The sequence below is a fragment of the Thunnus thynnus genome, chromosome 23 (genome assembly GCF_963924715.1).
Source record: "Thunnus thynnus chromosome 23, fThuThy2.1, whole genome shotgun sequence".
Lineage (NCBI taxonomy): Eukaryota > Metazoa > Chordata > Actinopteri > Scombriformes > Scombridae > Thunnus > Thunnus thynnus.
The window spans coordinates 22,769,714-22,792,161 of record NC_089539.1 but is presented as its reverse complement, the minus strand read 5'-3'; the positions used below and the strand labels follow the sequence as shown (position 1 = coordinate 22,792,161).

The 22,448-nt window shown below is 41.1% G+C and overlaps 2 protein-coding genes across 2 annotated transcripts in view; one reads left to right on the top strand and one right to left on the bottom strand.

Moving 5' to 3' along the window:
- The window catches only part of cpm (carboxypeptidase M), a 32,360-nt gene extending 18,648 nt beyond the window's left edge, over positions 1-13,712 (top strand). The window contains exons 5-10 of the mRNA XM_067582163.1: positions 1,132-1,231; positions 2,542-2,647; positions 4,781-4,951; positions 7,822-7,974; positions 8,229-8,377; positions 8,541-13,712. Of these exons, the coding sequence (XP_067438264.1) occupies positions 1,132-1,231; positions 2,542-2,647; positions 4,781-4,951; positions 7,822-7,974; positions 8,229-8,377; positions 8,541-8,816 (955 nt within the window). The 3' untranslated portion in view covers positions 8,817-13,712. The remainder of the gene's footprint in view (positions 1-1,131; positions 1,232-2,541; positions 2,648-4,780; positions 4,952-7,821; positions 7,975-8,228; positions 8,378-8,540) is intronic.
- A 137-nt stretch (positions 13,713-13,849) lies between these two features.
- On the bottom strand, positions 13,850-22,135 carry mdm2 (MDM2 proto-oncogene). The gene is made up of 12 exons (XM_067582162.1): positions 22,009-22,135; positions 20,289-20,356; positions 20,115-20,189; positions 18,981-19,114; positions 18,803-18,852; positions 17,318-17,376; positions 16,839-16,923; positions 16,545-16,738; positions 16,294-16,425; positions 15,383-15,454; positions 15,115-15,301; positions 13,850-14,650 (listed from the first exon to the last, which is right to left on the bottom strand). Exons 1-12 carry the CDS (start codon positions 22,118-22,120, stop codon positions 14,103-14,105), a joined length of 1,716 nt encoding a protein of 571 aa, XP_067438263.1. The 5' UTR covers positions 22,121-22,135; the 3' UTR covers positions 13,850-14,102.
- Positions 22,136-22,448: the final 313 nt, after the last annotated feature.

Genomic DNA, 22,448 nt, shown 5'->3' with positions numbered 1-22,448 from the left:
AGAGCTGCTGTATAAATAAAGACACAAACTCACTTCCTGGACACAGTTGGAGGATCGTGGGAAACTTGTTTTCAACGTAGTGCCTTGCCCAAGGGAGCCTCGGCAGCAGCTGCTTTATCTGTTAGACTGACGCGCACACGTTCAATAAATCATTTTGACTGATCACAGTTCATCAGAGTCCAGAGTGATGTTTGACAGCCCAAAATAAAACAGATATTCAGTTTACAGAGATATAAAACAGAGAAAAGCAGCAAATGATCACGTCTGAAAAGCTGGAACCAAAGTCAAGTTTATATATCCCAATATCACAAATCACCAATTTGTCTCAAAGGGCGTCTTCTGTCCTCAGACGCCCGATTCAAATGAGAAAAACTTCACCAGGGAAAAAAAAAGTGGAAGAAACCTCAGGAGGAGCCACACAGGAAGGAACCTTCTCCCCCGACGGACGGACAGGAAGTAGATGTTGTGTGAAGGGAATAGACCTAGAAAGCAAAATCACACAAATACAGCATGAACAAATGAGAAATGACTTCAATTATGAGTGAAATAATAATAAAAAAAATAATAAATAATCGAGCTGCAAAGATCAGTTGATGGTCAGAAAATTAACAGGCAACTATTTTGAAAATCCGTTAATCGTTTTAGTCATTTTTCAAGCAAAAATACTTTAAATGTTCAACTTCTTAAATATCATCTTTTGTACTAAACAAATGACTGACAAGCTGATAATAAGACAGAACAAATGTAAAGAGTAAATGTAATAAAACCAATAAAATAGATTCAAAACAAAAATAAAAGAGAGAATAAAACATTTTAAAACATGATTACAAAAAATAGATGATTTACTAAAATAAAAATCGTCCAAAAGTTAAAGATTAGAAACATTTTCTAACATTTTGGACTGTTAGTCAGACAAAACAAGCAAAATGAAGACGTCACTTCATTATTTTTTAACATTTCACAGACTAAACGATGAATCAATAATGGAAATAATCATTAGTTGCAGCCGTAATAAACATTAACGCAATAATTAAGATATCTTTAATGTTATTCAGATGAGGTTGTGAGCTCAGACGAAGCTGCTGACGTGTGAAAATCAACTAATAACGAGCGTCTCTCTGTCTCCGTCAGGTTCAACCATAACGGCGTGGATCTGAACAGGAACTTCCCGGACGCTTTCTCTGGTCTCCGAAGGCAACAGCAGCGTGACGAGGAGAGGAGGGAAGCAGAGGTCGGTCACATGACACGAGTCCAGTCCTGCTAACGTCAGGAGTCCGTGTTTGAGCCTCACCACCATGAACACACACACACAGTAGAGTTTATATTGACTCGATCCCAGAAATACTCACTAGAGCACCAAATATGGATTCATCCGCCACTGAAAATAGTCCCCAACAAATGCAATATTTCCTCCAGTTTTGTGCACAGACTGTATATAAAGAGCTGCAGCTTATGGTTCTAACAGGGCAGGTATCATAATCAGCTGTCAATCAACGCCCACACAGCAGACATCAAAGCTACTATAAGTCTTCAAAATCTTATTAACGGAGCAATAATTTCCAAAATGACCACCAGCAGACTTATTAGAGGCCTAAATTTACAGATTGAGACCAGAATGACTCGTTAAAAACAATGATTGACTTAATATTTCTAGAGAGAAGTTGATGCTTTTTGATTGGGAGTCAGTTGGAGCGTCTAGCAGCTGTTGGAGGCTCTTTAAGGTACTTAAGGTAGCTGCTGCTGGTGTTTGTGTGATAAAAAACTACACTGATAAGGAGAAAGATGTATAAAACTCTGTAGATTCATGATTAAAACAGTGTGTACGTACAGCTGCCCAGTACAACCACAGTCTGACCTGCACTGGACCAGTTGGGGTTATTAAAGGTTTTGCTCAAAGACACCTCAGTGGTGGTAATGAGGGAGGGACAAGCTCGCTTATCTGACCTTTAGGCCGCTTTATATGTATAAAGCATTGTTCTGTTATAAATATCAGTCGTTGTGGAACTGTGGCGCTGCGTGCTCCACCCGTCTGTAGACCTGTCACCGACACAAACACAAACAGGAAGGAGGAAGTGCAGGTTCACAAATGGCGAAGTCGCTACTGGAAAAACTTGTACACCAGGTCTGAAGAGGTGCACGTCGCACATTCTGTTCTCATAAATACCAGTTTACATGTTGACATGTGGGAAATGTCAGCGTTTCATACATCAGGCTCACGACATGAAACTTGTGAGCTGTAAAGATGGACGTCTTCAGTAGGAGCCAGAGGGCTGCAAGGTATCGAGTGACAGACTAACACGTTGCTGGTTTTGGTCTTTTCGTGGGATTTATTGATGATAAATAAAATCAGAATCAGCTTTATTTGCCAAGTCATCACATCTGATTTAACACAAAAAAACTACATTATACAGACATTTTATTTTGAAATTCTTTCATATTCTGAAAAATACAGAATATTGCAAACAATACAATATTTAAATGGGTTTTAACATGTTTTGAGTCTCCTCTCTGATTGGTCGATTGCTGTGTGATGCGTTTCAGGTCAGAGCTGTGATTGACTGGTTGAAGACTGAGAGTTTCGTTCTGTCTGCGAACCTTCATGGAGGAGCTCTGGTGGCCAGTTATCCGTACGACAACAGCAACGGCGGTAAACACACACACACACACACACACACACACACACACACACACACATATATATATCCCACCACTGTTGGTTTAGCAGCGTCCACAGCAGAGTTTCTCAGAGAACAAGAAGCCTCCATGAAAGTAAGACAGAACTAGGTGGTCCACAACAATCCCATGACAGTGTTTTGGTAAATATATTTGTTTAAATGTATTTGTTTAAATTAGTTTGATGGTATTTTTGTGCACAATAAAGAGAGAGACAGGAAACCGCCTCTGGGACTAAATCCCATGACATTAACGAGCAGCGTCACATAAATATACAAGTTCAGTCGAGCAACTTGTCTGCACACTGCCAGCAGAACCAAACAGCTCTTGTTTAGTGCTAATGAGGCTGAAAATCCACACCGGTGCCTTTAAATTTGTTTTGGAGTGAACCGTCAGCCTGCAATGCACATCAGCTGTACAGAGTGTTCTGGATAAGAGTCAAGAGTCAAGTGGATGCTCAGTCTGCTGTTCTTTAGCAGCAGTTTAATATAAACTATAAACTTTAAACAGTAACAGTCAATGTGTTGCAGAAAACTGAGGTAATTAGAAAGTATGATGAAAACAGATATGGATAAACTTATATAAATTCATAAGAATTTATATTTGAAATGTAAAGTGTATCACATTAAATTTATGGAACAAATGGCCCCTTAGTTCACAAGATGAACCAAACCAAAATATCTAAAGGACCACTGTGGGATTTTGGGGCAGTGGAGGCCTAAAGGTTAGAGAGGCGAGCTTGTGACTGGAGGTTCGATCCCCCAGACGGGCAGCATAAATCTGGGAGGGGAAAGTGAAGAAGCAGCACTTGCCCCTCCATCATTACCACCACTTAACCCCCAACCGCTCAAAGATCAGACTGTGGTTGTACTGGGCAGCTTCCAGGTGTGAATGTGTAACTGTGTGAATGTGATCAAAGAGAACGTTGCTCTCAGTGAAATTCCCCTGATTTAAATAAAGGTTGAGTTATTTCAAAGTAATCGTTAGTAATTGTCAGTGTGACTGCGCCCTCTGCTGGCAGCGGCAGACACTGCTCCACAGCTGAAACTGAAGCAGTTTGTTTCTCCAAACTCGCTGCTGAAAAGGGAAATAAAACACCATGAACACAACTCAGACGTTGTTGGAAGAGCAGATCAATATATATCAGGCTGGTAACGATGATTAACGAGGATTCAGTAGCTTAGCTGGATCTTTTCATGACGTTTTGGTCTGTTTCTTCTTCTAAAAAAGCTCTTTTACGTATCCTGTTTACTAAATATTCTGTACAAATGAAGTTGCTTTGTCTATCATTTACAGTTCATTAACGACTACGGCGCTGGTTTGTATTAATCTATGAAGCCATTTTTGGGTCACAAACACTTTATTTATGCATTTATACTACAAAAGTGTGAATAGCTGCACTCTTCATCCCCAGGACTCTGCACTGAATTAGGTAGAAGAGCTTCAGTAACACTTTATTTTACTGGAGTCCTTGAATTTTATTAACATTTTCTATGTAATCTGCAGATATTTAACAGTTTATTTTACAGAAAGGGTTCATTATATTTGGGCTCGTAGTTTTCAAAAATTCTTCATAGACTAGACTCTCTTTCTTAAAACCTCTTAAAAAATGAGTGCATTTCCGATATACTACATAACATTTCCTAAGAATGAACAGTTACACAGCAGCTACTTTTAGGAATTTGTTGACAAAAATATCCTGGAAATTATTAGGAAAGACTAATGAAGACACTCATTCACTAAACTAACAACACTTTATTCTGTTTTTCTTATAATTCGTATCAAATTGCACCACCTGCTCTGTAAAATATCCTAAAAAAATAACCGTTAAATAGCTGCAGATTACTCCAGGAAACGATGCTGCTCCCTCTGACTGCAACTTAACTGAAAATTGAAAAAGTAGTTTTAGAATCTGCTTAAGTTGTTGTTTTATATGAGTCCTATTAGTTTTATTTCACTTATTTTATGGATCTAAACAGCTTCCAGACACTTAAGTTGTCTGTCGGATGCAACATTTTACATCATGATACAGACTGAGACGTATTTTGTGATTTCTGGTTAAATAAAGATTAAATTTAGGAGAAAATTTTTGTTTTTGATTCTCCAGGCAGCGAGCTGGTGGGCGGGGCCAGCGTCTCCCCCGACGACGACGTGTTCGTTTACCTCGCCAAGGTGTACTCCCACAACCACGCCTCCATGCACCACGGCAGCCGCTGCGACGACACCAGACCGTTCTCGGAGGGCATCACCAACGGTTACCAGTGGTACCCTCTGGCAGGTCAGCACGTCACAATAAAGCGACACACACGAGAGAACTTTTACTGATATTTTACTGCGCAAGTTTTTCAAAGTTTTAAGTCACCACAGAAGCTCACTGGTGACCTCTGACCTGCAGGGACAACAGATGGAAATTAGCTTTTTTTAATTGTGCGTTGTCCCCGTTAAATAAACAATAAATTAAAAAGAAAAGAGAAAACAGCGATGTAGTCCGACTACCAGCACTTCTAACGTCACGTTATATCTACACCTGCAACACTTATTTTCATTAATGTGATCATTAGTTTCTCAATTAATTCTGACTAATCGGTTCAGAAAATGTCAAAAAATGGTGAAAAATGTCGATTATTGTTTCTCAAAGCTCAAGATGTCGTCCTCAAAACTCTTCTTTTGTCTCAAACAACAATCCAAAACCCAAAGATATTCAGTTTACTGTCATATCAACAAGAAAATACTCATTCACATTATATTATGTTTATTTGAGAGGCTGGAACCGGAGAATTTTGACTTTTTTTCTTAAAAAAAATGACTGAAAAAAACAATAAAGTGACCAAAATAGTTGGCGATTAATTTTCTGTCGGTCGACTTATCGTTGCAGCTCCAGTTATATCAAAACATCCGACATAGTAACGGTATACAAGTGACAGAAAATCATAAAAAGCATGATATGTCCCCTTTAATACATCCACGGTTCTGCCTCACTACATAAAGGACAGGCTACTTCCTGGCTCGGCGCTGAATATGAGCATTTGCGGTAAATCGTCCAAAATGAACATAATTCTGTGTACTGAGCGTTTCATGCTGTAAAGGCCGTTAAAGTGAACTGAATTCCTAGAAAGACACAGAAACAGGAAGAGAAACTGAAGACAGAAACATGATGCTGCTGCTGCTGCTGCTGCTGCTCGTCACTGCTCTGGTTTCCTGCTGCAGAAACACGATCGCTGCAACCGGATCAGCTCACTGACACACCTGAGGGAGCTGTACGTACACCAGGGATTCATACTGCAGTCACAAACAGTATCTGAGTCTGGATGGGCACACACATTGTTTAACTCTCTGCTGTCTTACAAGGAAATAACACCAGCATGTAAACAAATGTAAGAGTGAATTAAATGAGAATATTGAGTAAAAAAAATGTGGATATAAACCTACAGAGACTCTGCAGCTCCTTTCGGCTTTACGGAGCTTTATAGTGAGTTTCAGCTCATAGTTTATCTGTCCGGCTGCGACTTTACTGTTCTGGTTCACTCTCAGCGCTCTCATAGTGTCATTTTCAGAGAGACAAAAGCCGCTGTACACTACCTGCTCAGCACCAAACAGACACAGTTAGCTGTAGACTAGCTGGTGAACACAGTGGAGCATTTAGCAGCTAAAGAGCCAGATATTTCCCTCAGGAGTTGGTAGAGAGTAAAAACAGAGCTAAACATTCACCAGGTGGACAGAAACAATGTTCAGTTCAGTTATTTTATTATTCCAGATGGGAAACTTGCAGTTTTGGGCACAAGATTAAAAAAAAAACAAGATAAGCACAAAAACAGAAAGTACAGAAATGTTTCCTGTACATACGGTCTTTCAACTGCTAAATGACATGTGCAGATCCAGCAGGGTCACTGCAAAGGGAACAAAGGAGTTTTTAATCCTGTTGCACTTGAACCAGAACAGTCTAAATACAGCCTGAGGGAAGAGTTTCAAACTCAAAGTGAAGTCTAAGGTAGACCTGGTCCTGCAGAGAACCTGCTGGTCAAAGATAAGCATCAAGGAGAGTCTAAGAGACACTTATCAGCTGACCAGATACTTTTACATTAAAGCTCAGGTGGTTTTTGTCCCTGGTGTTCAGGTTACCAGACAAAGCAATGATAGAAAAAGCAAGAACAGATTCAGTAAATGACTTTTAAAACAAAGACATAAGTTTCATATCAACATTAAAAGCATTTAACTTCTTAAGGAAGTAGAAACGTTGCTGTCCCTTCTTACAGACCGCGTCCACACTGGCATCAAATTTCAGGTTTTCATCAATAACTGTTCCAAGATATTTATAACGTTCTACAAACTATCAGCAGTGAATGATTCACTCACCTCAGCGGAGTCATTTCAGTCCCGAGTCTCCAGAGATCTCCGTGTTTAAATCTCGGGTCGTCCTATCGCATTAAAGAACTCCTGAGATTATTGCCTCGCCGGGTGGCGTGGTTGAGGTTAGAAGCTCTGATAGAGCCATAAAGTCTGTAATATAACCACGTAAAGTATCTCCATGACGACTGCTTGCATAGATAGTCATAGATGGTCCAGTAGCACAAAAAAAAAAAATGATATGTCAGAGTTGTGTTAACTACTGTTGCTCCTGAGTGGTTAAAACATATTGCAGATTTAAATAAATATAATGTATATTTGTTTATACACATAGAAACTCTTATTACATCTAATAAAAAGGATATCAAACATAAGCAGCCATAATGAGCCATCAGCAAAATAACATGTTAGACCACAACCTGTCCAACAAAGAGCACTTCTACTTCCTGTCATCATCCTCACCTGATGACCAAATCGTCCTTTTTCATCTTCGGCTTTGATATTTATGTTTTTTCTGTTGTCTCCCTTTTTAATTTTGATCTCACAGTTAAGCTGAAACAATCAGTCAGTTAGTTGATTGACATCTTGAGCTTTATGAAAGTGTGACAGACATCATTTTCAACTGTTTTATATAAATATATTAATAAAGAATTATTAGATTTATACGACTTATAACATTTGTGTGTGTGTGCGTGTGTGTGTGCATGCGTGCGTGCGTGCGTGCGTGCGTGTGTGTGTGTGTGTGTGTGTGTGTGCGTGCGTGCGTGCGTGCGTGCGTGCGTGTGTGTGTGTGTGTGTGTGCAGGTGGGATGCAGGACTATAACTACGTCTGGGCTCAGTGTTTGGAGTTGACTCTGGAAGTTTCCTGCTGCAAGTATCCTCCAGCCAAAGAACTTCCTGCTCTGTGGACGGACAACAGGAAGTCTCTGCTGGCCTTCATCCAGCAGGTCCACCTGGGTCAGTACCTGTCTGTCTGTTTACCTGTCTGTCTGTTTACCTGTCTGTCTGTCTGTTTACCTGTCTGTCTGTTCACCTGTCTGTCTGTTTACCTGTCTGTCTGTCTGTTTACCTGTCTGTCTGTTTACCTGTCTGTCTGTTTACCTGTGTGTTTCTCACCTGCAATTAAACTGACACTGAACAAGGATCAATACTGAATACTCACCTGACCTCTCTATGTGTCTGTGTGTGTGTGTGTGTGTGTGCGTGTTCAGGGGTCAAAGGTCGTGTGCTCAATGGCTCCGGAGTACCGGTGCAGAACGCAGTAGTGGAGGTCAAAGGTCGCAAGAATATGTGTCCGTTCAGAACCGACCAACACGGAGAATATTACAGACTGCTGCTGCCTGGAAACTACAGCTTCACGGTAAACACACACACACACACACACACACGCACACATGCACACACACACACACACACACACACATACACACACACACACACACACACACACACACACACATACACACACACACAGAACTACAGACATTAGAGTCATGTGACCTTAATGATTCTTTGATTGACAGGTGACGTTCCCGGATCACGAGGTTTTGACGGAGACGCTTACTGTCCCGTATGGTCCTGATCAATACTCCGCCCTGAAACACGACTTCCTGTTACAACGCATCGCCACGACAACCGACAGCACCCTTGGCTACCCGACCTCTGTTAACCCCACCCCCACCTGCTGTAACCACACGTCACACACGGAGGGGGGCGGAGCTGCCGTCACCGGGCCCACCTGGACGGGGCTGGTTTTGGGGCTCGGCCTGGTGGCGGGACTCCGATCCCTGATCGACTGAAGGAAGCCCGGCGGTCACAGTGGCGTCCGGTCAGCAGAAGGTCGCGGGTTCGATTCCAGCTGCGACACCTGAGCTGCTGGAGTGTCTCTGAGCAACACTGAACAAAGCAAACATCAGAACAAAAACATGATGTCCGCCGGAGGTTTCTGAAGCCTCGAGTCGCTGCCAAAATATCTAAATTGGGGGCACGGTGGAGCTGAAAGGTGGCCTTCGGACATGCTTGCCCCCCCCCCCCGCACCTTTCCGACGGCGGATAAGGGGAGGCTGTGCACGGCCATTTCTGTAACTTTCCAAAACAGACAATCCGACATTCACACAACTAATTCTGTCACTTTTCATGTGCCGAGCGCAAAACACTATGACCGTCTTCCAGGAGAGATTGAAAATATGCACCGTGATCCCTGAATTTAAATATCGACCCCCCCCCCTTCTCTCCGCATTTGAGTGAAGCCGTTTGGAACGTCTCTAAACACATTCGATTTCTGACGTGGTTGAACAACACGTCCTAAAAACCAGTTCTGAACGACCTTAAATTGAGCGTATCGCCGGCGTCAGAGCGAAGTTCAGGTGTGAAGCTTCTCACAAGGACACGACAGGAAAAGCACAGGTGTGAATAATAAAATGAATGATGGCTGAATTCCATTTAGCTGCTTTACTTTCAGGGTCTCGGTGTTATAAATGTAACTAAGTACATTTACTCAAGTACTGTACTTAAGTACTGTTATGAGGTACTTGTGAGTATTTCCATTTTCTGCTACTTTATACTACATTTATTACATTTATTACTACATTTATTTCAAGGCTATAGTTATTAGTTACTTTTCAGATCAGTATTTTATATGAACTAAAGAATTTTTATTACTATTGTATGTTGTCAGATCATTAAAATGATCCATCGCACATGGGATTACATGACATACAATAATACAACATATAAATGACAATTTATATATATTATATATAAAGTATATATGCATTGTTATAGATAAGACTATCCAACAGTATAAGGTGTTAAAGTTAACTCTACTGTGACAACATTAAAATGCTGCTTACATAATATATATACATATATGATGAATATAACACTCTAAATTACTTTTACTTTTGATACTTAAAGTACATTTTGCTGCCAGTACTCCCAGTGCTTGAATAGAACAGAACCATCATTAATGTTATTAGTGTCATCTGTGCTTTTCCTCCTATGAACAGAATCTGCTGTATAACTGTGTTCAGACAGAACATGAATTTTAAACTACATGTAAAGTCAACGCAAAGGTGTGAATTTGCCCGCGGCGGCGTGAAGCGACGCGACGGTGCAGCCATGCGAGTTGAAAACTTTGCTAACTCGCGAACATGCTTGTTAGCCAGCTGCTTGTCTACCAGGACAAATTTAGCATTTTCTTTTATGCAACAGCAACTTTACGCAGTTTATTCATACTGTAGTCGCACGGCTAATCGGCAAACTACTGTAGCTGGCGAGCTAACAGCTAACACGCCAGCCTAGCACCCGGGAAAACGCTATCGTAACTTATTCGCTACAGTCATGCTAGCTGTAGCTCGGCCGCTAACTGTTTTGGACTCTCTGACTCTCCGTTCCCTCAAACGTCAACGCCGTCCTGATGTTTTGCTGTTAGTCAACGATGCAAATTAGCTTGTCAGTGTTCACCAAAGTTGCAAAAATAATTGTGTTGATTTACTTCGTCCCCATGAGCAAATTCACAGAATGATTACAATAATGTTCTTTGGCCTTTAATGGACCAAAGCTTCTGAACGTCTAAGAAATTAAATGAACAACAAAACTTCAAGGACATAAAGGAAGAGAAAAGTTACTTTCCTGCACTATAGAGACTGTGTTAAACCTCATAAACATTATAATGAATATAACTTTGCTGGTAGTTTATTCCAAAGAAATGCATCACCGGAAGAATAAGCTCTACTTCTTAGGGATTTTGTCTCTGAGATAACAGGAAGTCAGGCGTGATCGGGCTCATTAAGTGTGATGGAGCAGGACGATGTCCTTTTATATGTGAGGAGGAGCACTTTATAATTAGCACTTGCAGGGGTTGAATGCTGTTTTTAAACCAGAGAAAAGGACTTTACAATAGTGGAGTCTGGAAATTATAAAGAAACATTAATCATCTATCTGAACTCACTGAGGTGCGTTTGATTTACGACACCAGAGGCTAAATAACAAAATAGGAAATAAAAGGGAAAAAAATCACATTTCTGCTACAAAACTTGAGATTATTTTATATTTCTGAAAGTACAATAAACTAAATGTTTTATGATTTTTTTATTTTTTAGCTATATTGTGAAATACTTAGATAGTTTTACATCTTCAACCCTTTAAAAACTACATCTAACGTCGAAGCCAGAGACACAGACGTTGAGATTAACTTGCAGTAACTCTGCACTTTACAACAGAAACAAAGCGACATATAGTCCACCGGCATGTTTCCTTGCTGATAAAACTGAGCTTTAACTTCTTCTAACACTGCAAAAACAACAGAGAAAGAGTTGTTCTTCTGCTACTTCTGCTTCAACATCTGCTCAAGTTACTCAAAGGCACCACCTGGTGGCGGAAGCAGTGCAGCACATCCACAGACATCAGGACTGCATGGAGCATTAGTCCTGCAGTTTACATGTTACATTGGTAGGTTGCCTGCATATAAAGTAATTAAAACACAGGTACAAACAAACCTGTCAACTGAATTAAATTGAAATATACTGAAAAAATGAATCGTCAGGTCCATTATAACCAGTACAAGACAGTAGGGCTGCAACCAACTGAGCAATTAATCAACCAATTAACCCCCCCCCCCCATACTACTACACATACTAAATATACCTTTTGGAAAACAGAACTAGTGTGTTTGCCTACCGGGTGTTTGAGGTGATTGGGGGATGCAGTCCCTGAGCAGAGTCCTCGTTTAGCACCTGGACCGCCTGACGGTAGAAGCTCCTCCTGAGACTTTTGGTGTTGGTCCTCAGGCTGCGGTATCTTTTGCCGGAGACCCTGAACCTCTCCAGGTGGTGCAGAAAGTAGAGGTGCTACTGTGTCTTCACTGTTAGACTGTGTGATTGGAGAGATCCTTGGGTATTTGAAGCTCCTCACCCTGATATTGACAGAGTTGTAGTCCCTGGTCTGTGTCCACAACCAGCTCCCTTGTCTTGTCAGCATTCAGGGACATTACACCATGAGGTCAGGTTCTCTACCTCTCCCAAGTAGGGCCTCTCGTCGTTATTGCTGATAACCACCATCCTGTTGTTTACCAGCCTGTTGGAGCTGCTGGTGGCCACACAGTCGCTGGTATACTGGGAGTACAGCAGGGGTCTGAGGACACTGCCCTGAGGGACTCCAGTGCTGAGGGTGATTGAGAAGGATGATGTAGTTCCTGGAGGAGTGCAGCCCCAGGTCCCAGAGCTCTGTGATGAGCTTGTAGGGAACAATAGTATTGAAGGCCAAACTGTAATCCATGAAGAGCAGGCGTATATAGCTCCCTCTCTTCGGTCCAGGTGGGAGGGGGCACTGTGACGGACGTGTGTGATGGCGTCATCCGTGAATCCATTTGACCGGTAGACAAACTGTAGTGGGTCAAGCGAGCTGGGGAGTGATGGACAGATGTCGTCCCTGACCAGCTGCTCGAAGCACTTCATGGCAACAGAAGTCACTGCTATCGGGCGTAGTCGTCCAGTGATGCAGGAGGTTTCTGGAACAGTTTTGTTCGACCAACAGCTCAAAACCCCAAAATGTTCAGTTTACTCTCAGGTATGACAAAGAAAACCATTAAATCATCATATCTGAGAAGTTGAAAACAGCTAATATTTGGCATTTTTGGACTATAAAATATCAGAAAATGGTGAAAAATGTCAATTATTGTTTCCCAAAGCCCGACCTGACGTCTTCAAATGTTGTTTTGTCCAAGCTAACAGTAAACAATCCAAAGATAACTCAGTTTACTGTCAGTGAAGACTAAAGAAACAACAAAATACTCATATGTATTATATTATTGTCATTTGAGAGGCGTGAACCGGAGAATTCTGACTTTTTTTTTTCTTCAAATGTCATGTTAAAACCCCAAATATTCAGTTTACTCTCAGGTATGTCAAAGAAACACATTAAATCATATCAAAGCCGAAAACTATTTGGCATTTTTGCTTAAAAAATGACTAAAAACGATGAATTGATTATCAGAGTAGTTGCTGATTAGTTTTATGTTGATTGACTAACTGTTGCAGCTCTACAAAACAGTAAATATTAAAACAGTAAACATAAACAATCTGAGAAACATCAGTCTTTGGTTGAACTACTGGATGAGTCTCAGACCTGTGAGACCTGAACCCTGAGACACCAAAACCCAACATCTGTATATATTCATATAACATAAAACGCACAGACGAGTTCAGAGCAGACAAACCTTCAGGACACAAACTCAGCGGCCTTCTGCAGATATTTCTCCAGATTTAAACTTTATTTTTGACAAATGTCACTTTTTGTACTGTTTGTTATTAAATATTGCTTCATAAAAAAATAAAACCTCTGTGCCATGTTGTAACTGTAACGACTGAAAAACATCAGACCTCACAACAGTTTCTGCATTTCTTCTGTTACATATTTCTTTTTTGCCTTTATCTGAGGATCCATGGACGTTGCGGTTATATGATACGTGCCTTTACCATTAGGCCACCATGTTTATTTCATGTTTTATTATACTGTACATCAGCCAGCGGTGCCAAACACCACAGTGGATTAATTAATTTACTGAACTGTACTGTGGATTTCACCTCAAAGTAAACCTGCTTCTCCCAGAAAGTCTCAGAATAAAAGAAAAAAAAAACTGAAACATTGTGTGAATTTCTTGCAATATGCCAAATTTTGATCATTTTTATTTCCCGTTCAGCAGCAGAGTTCAAAAGAGTCGCACAGAAAGAAAAATATGTATTTAATACATGTAATAACAGTATACAGCTCCTTTGATCTGCATGGAAGCCCACATATTAAATTAAATTCTAGAAATAAGTTAAAAGATAAGTCCAATTTACTTTTTTAATTTTCAAAATTAACATTTTTAAATTATAATCGTGAGGCTCTGGAGCCGCCACAGACACTGCGACAGAATTTGAAATAAGTCCAAAGTTATTAAGTCAACATGGTGAGAAAAAACAGTCAGATTTGCGGGTTTCTTCCTATCTGCTGTTTGAAAGGAGAATCAAGGAGAGGACACATTGGGAGGCTCAGCTGAGGTAGGTGAGGACGAGACGGAGGACGAGCACAGACTGGGAGTCTCAGCTGAGGTAGGTGAGGACGACGGACTGGATGGGCAGCCTGCAGACCGGACACAGCTTGTTCCTCTTCTTCAGCTTCCTGGCGCAGACGTAGCAGGACATCAGGTGTCCGGTTCGTCCGTGGACGATGCAGCCGTTCTTCGGCCGGGACTGACAGATGAGACAGGGGTCCAGGCATGAGTCCGGCAGCCGCCACTCCGCCGACACGCTGCGCTCCAGCTCGGGGACCGCGGGAGGCGGAAGAGCGGGCGCGGGAGCGGCGGGGGACGACGGGAGAAGCTCCTGGGAGTCGCTGGAGGAAGAAGGCTGGGAGTCAGGAGTCCAGAGCTTCTCCTGGGAGGAGGAAGGCTGGGAGGGTGAGAGGAGTTCCTGGGAATCAGAAGTCCAGAGCTTCTCCTGGGAGGAGGAAGGCTGGGAGGATGAGAGGAGATCCTGGGAGTCCGGAGCAGATGGAAGGGAGTCAGACAGGCACTGCGACAGGAGAGGAGGAGTTTTCGCTCTTTTGCCGTCTGGAACATCGACTCCTTCGTTCTCCTCGACATCAGAACCTTCAGGAGACACAACAATCAATCATCAGTAACTTATTGACAATTTGCCCAGATGAAAACCCAGATGGGGGACAAAAACCAAAATAAAAGTGTGCTCATCTCATCACTCATCTTGTCTGTAAAATACTGAAAAATATCCAAAGAAAAGCGTTAAATCTTTACATTTGAAAAGCTGAAACAAGCTCATTTTTGGCATTTTTTCTTAAAGAATCAATCATCAAAATAGCTGGCAATTAATTTCCTGTCTATCAATTAATCGGCTAATCGTTGCAGCTCTAGAAGTGTGCAGACAGACACTCTACTTTGTTCTTAATGGGATCAGTCGTCCTGCAGCTGGACTGAATGCAGGAGTGGATGTGCACATATCTGTCTAATATATTATATCTAAGATCAATCCTGTTGATCAGTGACCCCCGTTTCCAGTCGATCCTGACTCAAAACGCCGAGCTGGGACTAAAAACTACCTGGAGCTTCTTTGTCTGCTGATTGGTTGGTTGGCTTGGTGGGCAGGGCTTTAGGACTGGAGGCAGTGGAGCTGGTTATGTTGAGGGACTCGTCAGGCAGCCAATCCTGGCGCAGAGTCCAGCAGCGGAGACAGTTTCTGGGGAGAGGAGGGTTCAACTCGTCACACTTCGCACACCGCCAGTAGTCCTGAGAGAGAAACACACAGTTAGACCTGAATTATATACGTGTGTGTGTGTGTTTATGTGTGTGTGTGTGAGAGAGACTCACAGCTTCAGTGATCTCTGTGTCTTCATCAAATGAATCCTCTTCCTCTGCTTCAAAGATGGTGACCTCATACACCTGCACACACACACACACACACACACACAGAGCGGCTGAGTTTATACCAAACTGACTTTTGTGGCTTTTATTTCAATATCAAACATGAAAAATCCGGAAAACATCATATTGACATGTAGCTGATTCTAATTTTTCTAATTTCTAGACGGGATTTGATACATTAAATATTAGAATAATCTGACATTATTCTATATTTTTCTCATAGTCAACAAATCTCATGAAAAGAGCAAAACCAACAACGTGTTAATTGTGTCTCTCTATACTTTGACTTCTCTACTCTGTAGCTCCAAGGTTTAAAAAAACAGACCTCACAAATCAGTAATTTCCTAAAACAGATGGTCACTGTAGTTTTCAGAAGAGCTGAAACTATTTTTTATAATCAAATAATCCTTTAAATCTCTTTTTTTTTAAACTAAAAAAATACAAAATATTTTCTGTTTCCAGCTTCTCAAATGTGAGAATTGGAAGTTTTGTCTTTGTCACACGATACTAAACTGAATATGAACTGATATAAAAAAAACATTTTGAAGACGTTAATCTGGGTTGTGGGAATTATAACTTTAATTAATTTTTAAAAATTTACTAACATTTTATAGACAGAATGATCAATCCAGAAAATAATTGGAACGGAAGGAAACAGTACATTTGTTGGGGACTAATTTCAGCGGCGGATGAACACACATTTGGTGCGTTAATGTGTGTGAGATTGAGTCAAAATAAACTACAGTGCAGCTCGTTGATGTGTTTTAGCTCACAGAGAGATGAGAAATATGAGGCTCTGATTTAGTTCTTTGTTGTTTTGTTGTTTTGATTTGTTGATGAAGAGTCATATTGTTTACCTGGTCGTCCGCAGACAGAGAGGCGTCGTCTTCGTTGTAGTCGTCGGAGTCGATGGACTCGACCTCGAACTCCACGCTGAAGTTGTCACTGTCTGAGTCTGAGGGTGCGACCGTGACCTCTGACCTCCCAGACTAAACACACACACACACACAGTCCACATTATAAACCAATACATACTTTATAGTGTGTGTGTGTGTGTGTGTGTGTGTGTGTGTGTGTGTGTGCGCGCGCATGCGTGTGCGCTACTCACCGTGCTGTGTGAGTCGGACGATTGGCTGCTGTGTCGGTCCCGCCCGCTTCCCAGTCCACCAATCACGCACCAGGAAAGGCTTTCGTCAAAGGTCAGGGAGTAGCTGTCTGACCGCCTCCTCTTCCTTCCTTCTTTTTCTCCCTCTTCCTCCTCTGACTCTTCCTCATCGTCATCCTCTACGCTGTGGGAGGGACCTGAGGAGATCCAGGCGGGAGGTGGAGTTAAAGTCACGACATCACAGGTTTGTTTTCAGAGCTCTAACGAAGCGACGGCGCCGCAGAAGAAGAAACTCACCTGGGTCACTGCTCCTGCAGCTCCTCCTCCTCCTCCGTCTTCTCCTCCTGTCTGGTGATGAAGAGCGACTTTCTGAATCTGCCTCCTAAAAACACAAACACACACACATTTAGATTTGGAACTCAAATGCAGACTCCTTCATAAAATAACGTACAGAGAGACGATCATCAAACTCCCTTAAAAAACTTATAAGACATCATGTGTTGAATGTTCTTAACTGTTATTGTCTTTTAGTTAATTCAGCATTTAAAGTAATTAACCAAATAATTATATATATTTTTTTAAATCAATATCTTTGCATCATGATTCCTGCAGTTTGCTGCTATGTTTACATTACTTCATTGTGTTTCTTTGCATTTCGACAGGACATTTAACCTAAAATCTGTCCAGAACGATGTGTACTATGTGCTCCTAACATAAACAAACACTGAGAACTCTGTGGAATAAGCTGCTAAAAACATTCAGAGTGTTCGTCTCACCTCCGTCCCTCTGTCTGTCGGACTGTTGCTGTGTGCTTCACTTAAGCTTTGCGGTAAATCTGAGAGAAGAAAGAGAAACGCGGGTTAGTTTTGTTACAATCTGAGCTGCAAACAAGGAGAAAGAGAGAAGAAAAAAAAGAAGTTGTAGAGCTGGAAACTCATTGATTATGACGTTCTAACCATCCTAGTTTCAGTCATGTTTATATGATGATCAGTCAATTAATCAATCAACAGAAAATTAATTTGATCCTTTTCTTTCTCACACAGGTTATTAAACTGAATATGTTTGGGTTCGTTATTCTCTGTTTGAGTGCAGGTGGTTTTTGTGTCCTGCAGTGCCCCCTCCTGGTCATTCAACTGAAGTACTTACACAACAGGTATTTTCCTTCACAGCTAACCAGACACAGTAGAGTAGAGAACACATGCACCAACATCTGCTGCTGCTATTTATTTTCAACACTGTTGCTTTGGACACCATTTGTCGGTGAGTATTTTGTGTTAGTGATTTCTTTGCGGTGTATTTGTTTTGTTGCAGATCAGATCTAGAGGTGACTTCATTGATGGCTAGCATAGCTGCAACCTGTTAGCTAACCTTTGCTTTGTGACACAGTTTTTTATTTCTTACATAGTTGTGTCAGATTTGCATTTTGCACTTTGTCGCAGTTTTACGGTAAATGTGGATCTTCATTAAACCTGCAAGAAAAGTGAGGCCTTGTGTTTATTAGAAGACTGCAGACTGTTAGCTCACTGGCTAGCTACTCATTGCCAGGACAGTATAGTCGGACCTAACAAGAAGTTTGAAGACATCAACATGTGGCTGTTGGAAACTGTAACGGCCAAAACCATTAATCAAGAAAATATTAATAGTTGCAGCAGTTTCCAGTTTAACTCAGACAGACAAGATGACTCATATTAGAGAAATGCAGAAGGAGGCTGGTGCAGATGAGAAAGAGCTACTACAAAAAATAAAGATGCCATGTTTGTCTTCAGTCAACATGTTACAGGACAAAACAAAACTAAATATAAATACAATCTGGATTTAGAGTATTTGTGTCTCTGGGAAGCGTTGAGTGCAGAGTGGCACTGAGCCACTGAGCTCAGTGAGGCAGGTTAGCAGTGAACCGTGAACGTTCAGTTTAAAGCTACAATTTGTCAGAAAATAAACCCTACAGCTCCTCAAGAAACCCTTATTGTGACGGAGGTTAACCGCAGAGTTTAACTGCAGCTTCTCCCGGGAGTTTCTCCAGTGTGGTCTGGAATAAATAACAGAAGCTATAAAAGTCTTGTTCACATCTATTTATAAACCTGCTTGACGTGAAATACCGAAGAGTTTTAAGCTACTGAACATGTTACATCAATACTGTTCAGTACAAAGAAGATGTTTGCTGTGAGGATGGAGAAGCTTGTGCATTTCTGGTTACATCAGATTTCAGGTAATATGACTCAGGACAAGAAGAACACAACAAGAGGAAGCAGAAGTCCTACCTTGGCTTTTCACAGCCACCAGGTTCTTGGTGATCATTGCAAACAGAACTCTGCAACATAAAACATGTTTTAGTTACTTTACAGTCAAATCCTGAAACATAAAACATCACAAACACAGAACTTCCTCTTTAAGAAACCGTCAGTAAACAATCATCTTCTTCTTCTTCTGTTCTCTCACCGTGGCTCTTTAACAGAGAAGCTGTCCACCCCTAGCACACGCCCCAGTGCATCCTGGGAGCAGTGGACGATGTGCTGCTGCTTCTGGTCGTACAGCTGCTTCTGGATTATGTACTGACCCAGGTAGAACATCACCTGCAGGAGGACCAGCACAGACGCATGATGAGAGAAATGGCGACTGAAATCACGCTGAACGAAGCGTTAAAATACACAGGAAACTTGATCTGGAGTCGTGTTTTTAACATGATGAACATCTTGAACTGTGCAAAGTGTTTAAAGTTATAAAAACATTAAATAACAAAAACAAAAATCACAAAAATATATATAATGACTTTTCCAACAGATGCTCAGGTGGTGAAGATATTTAAATATAATCAAGATGACAAACTCATGGCTGCAGTTGCCATGGCAACACACAAACAAGGGTTGTCACAAACAGAAAACACCGTTCAGAACTTCCCCTCAATGCTAAGTAATAACTGTCAAAACAGCATCGAAACCATGAAACACATATAACGTTTAAGATCAACAACATAAAAGTAATTTAGCTGCTATTAGCTCTGGTTTTTTGTAAATTTATCATTTATAGTTTCCTGCATCTTTAATGGTCTTTGCTTAATATTTTGAGTTCAGATTAGAGCTTCAGATGCCGATTACTTTAATTATCGATTCATCTCTTTGTCTATAAAATGTCAAAATGTCAGTTAAAAATCTAAAGATATTCATATTACCATCATGTATGACACTGAATAGCTTCAAATCATCACATATGAGAAGCTGCAACCAGCAAATATTTGACATTTTTAGACATATCCAGTGAATATATAGTTATAATTCCAGGGTGATACCAGTATAAACACTGTGGTCTGTTAAAAGAACACGTTGTTGTTGTTCGTGCAAAAAAAGAACAAAGAAATCTATTTATATTTACTCTATAAATACTTTTTTTCTGGGTGGAACCATTAAAAGCTCTAGATTTTCCCTCAGAAACAAGCTTGCAGAAATAATAATAATAGCAGAAAAAGTCCTGATAGATAACAGATGAGAATAAGTAGAGTATGCACTTTAATCACCACTATAGTTTCACTACATCTACTGTTGATTGTAGCTGATCAGTAATATATTGACGCTGTACCTCCTTCATGGTGAAAACATCTTTAGTGGCTCCTGCGTGTCGCAGCAAAGAATGAAACTCTACCTTCGGTCTGACCTGAAAACACACAAACACAACAGGAAGAGGTTCAGTCACAAACACTAGAAACACTGAACAGACCAGTAAAGAACCAGTAACCAGCTGCTCTGCTCTCACCAGTTTGTTGTCGTCAGCCATGTCGGCGGTGGGCTCCCCGTCAGCTGACATAGTGAAGCTGATTGTTCCTGCACACAAACACACACACAGGACACACAGCTTGTTATAGATTATATGGATTATTACAAGGATCAATACAGGACTGAGACACATAACAGCAGGTCTGAGTGCTGCGTCAGACTGAGTCAGAGGATGTGGACGGCTGAGGAATGTCCTCCCAGCAGCCCACGACCGCAGTCTGCATCGTTCAGCCCACGCTGGCTGTTCACACCATGACCGGAGAAAATCACCTGAACCTCACTGTTAAACTTTAATTCCACATCAGAGCGGCGACGATGAGTCGATTAATCCATCGGCAGAAGATTAACCTGTGACTGTCTTGATCATGAATCCTTGTTTTACTCTTTTTCTGGCTGCAGCTTCTCAGATGTGAGGATCTGAAACTTTTTTATGTGTAATCGATTAATGGTTTTTAAGAGAAAAAAACCCAAATTCTCTGTTTCCAGCATCTCAAATGTGAAGATTTTCTGGTGTCTTTAGTCCTTTATGACAGTAAACTGCATATCTTTGGGTTGTTGGGACATTTGAGGACGTCGTCTCAGGTTTTGGGAAACATTTATGACTATTTTCTGACATTTTATGGACCAAACAACTAATCAATAATGAAAACAATCATTAGTTGCAGCGCTCTATATCTGTGGATTTTGGACTGTTCTCAGACACACCTGAAGGCGTCATCTTGGGCTCTTTTTCACTATTTTCTGACTTTTTACAGACAAAATGATTAAACAATAAATAAAATCATCACTAGTTGCAGCCCTGTTGACAACTGAAGCTGATATAAAACCTGTTGATTAAACACATCAACACAACCATCACAACTTATTTAGACATGTAATCAGTTAGAAATCTCTTATTATCAGCAGCATAAAGGTCTCATGAAATGAAAAACACATTTTCTCAGTCTGTGTTAACTGTTCACTTATCTCTCCTTATTTGCCAAATATTTGTCAAAAAAATCATTATCAGTCTTTTTCTCTTCCTGTAAAACGGTCTGAAAGGTTAACTGACTCATCCTGCACTCAGGGGCTTTTATCAAAGTTCCTCTGATCAGATGTGAGTCGGTCATATAACGCCGCACTTCAGCGTTTATGAGTCGTAGTAGCTGACAGAGCAGTAAAGAGAGAGATAGAAGAGACGTGTGTTTAGATCTCTCCTCCTCCTCCTCCTCTTCCTCCTCCTCCTCCTCCTCATCTATCAACAGGTGAGAGAGGTGTGTGTGTGTGTGTGTGCGGAGCCAACAGTCCTCCGTAACACCGTACGGCGCTCGACTCTCTGAGCCACGCCCACTTTTTTTAAGCAGTCCAATCAGATGTGAAGAAATGGATTTAAACCCCTCTTGTAACAGAACACCTCTGAAATACTCAGTATTACTGAGAAATACGTCACAGAACAGAAACTTTAGACACTCTAACTTCCCTTTAACTTCCCTCTAACTACCTGTCATATAACATTTGAGAGATGAGAGGAAAAAACACATATAAATGCTCAAACTGGTATTAAAAGAAATGACTTACATCATTAAAAACTCTTCATATGTCAAACTAACATATGTCAAACACATTGTTCTGTAGAACAATAACATCATATTGTCAGTAGTTATGAAGTAAACAGTTCTATAGAAAGTTATTTCTTGTTTATGCATAAATGAAAGTCTTACCGGTGTCTACAGAGTAAAACGTATCAGCAGTCCATGGTGTGGAGGTAAAAGTAGATAAAGTGCAGTGAGGGGGGGAGCAGAGCTGCAGTCTCTTATAGACCTGCTCAGACATGTCAGGACTAGACCAGCCTAAATGGTGTGGCCTAGCAAAACTGGGCCTATCAGGGCCTAGAGGATGAGTCAGCAGGACTGTTGTATGTTCATGTTTTGACTGACTGTACCAGCTGATTTAATCATACAGCAGCTCTGTGTGGAGACATGCCGGGACTAGTCCAACATGACTCATGCTTGTTATAATTAGATCAACCACACTAACCAGGGCTAACCAGAGCTAGCTAAACTCTAGGTCTGGTTTGAGTGTGTTTGCACGGCAGACATGTCCTCAGGGGATCAGATTAAAACTCAGCATCTTTTCCCCAAATATAGAGACTTTATTCAGG

Coding starts and splice junctions, on each gene's coding strand:
- mdm2 (XM_067582162.1), bottom strand. CDS start 22,120: ATGTCTGAGCAGGTCTATAAGAGACTGCAGCTCTGCTCCCCCCCTCAC. Junction 20,190..20,288: donor TGGCTGACGACAACAAACTG/GTGAGAGCAGAG, acceptor GTGTGTTTTCAG/GTCAGACCGAAGGTAGAGTT. Junction 19,115..20,114: donor ATGTTTTCACCATGAAGGAG/GTACAGCGTCAA, acceptor GTCCTCCTGCAG/GTGATGTTCTACCTGGGTCA.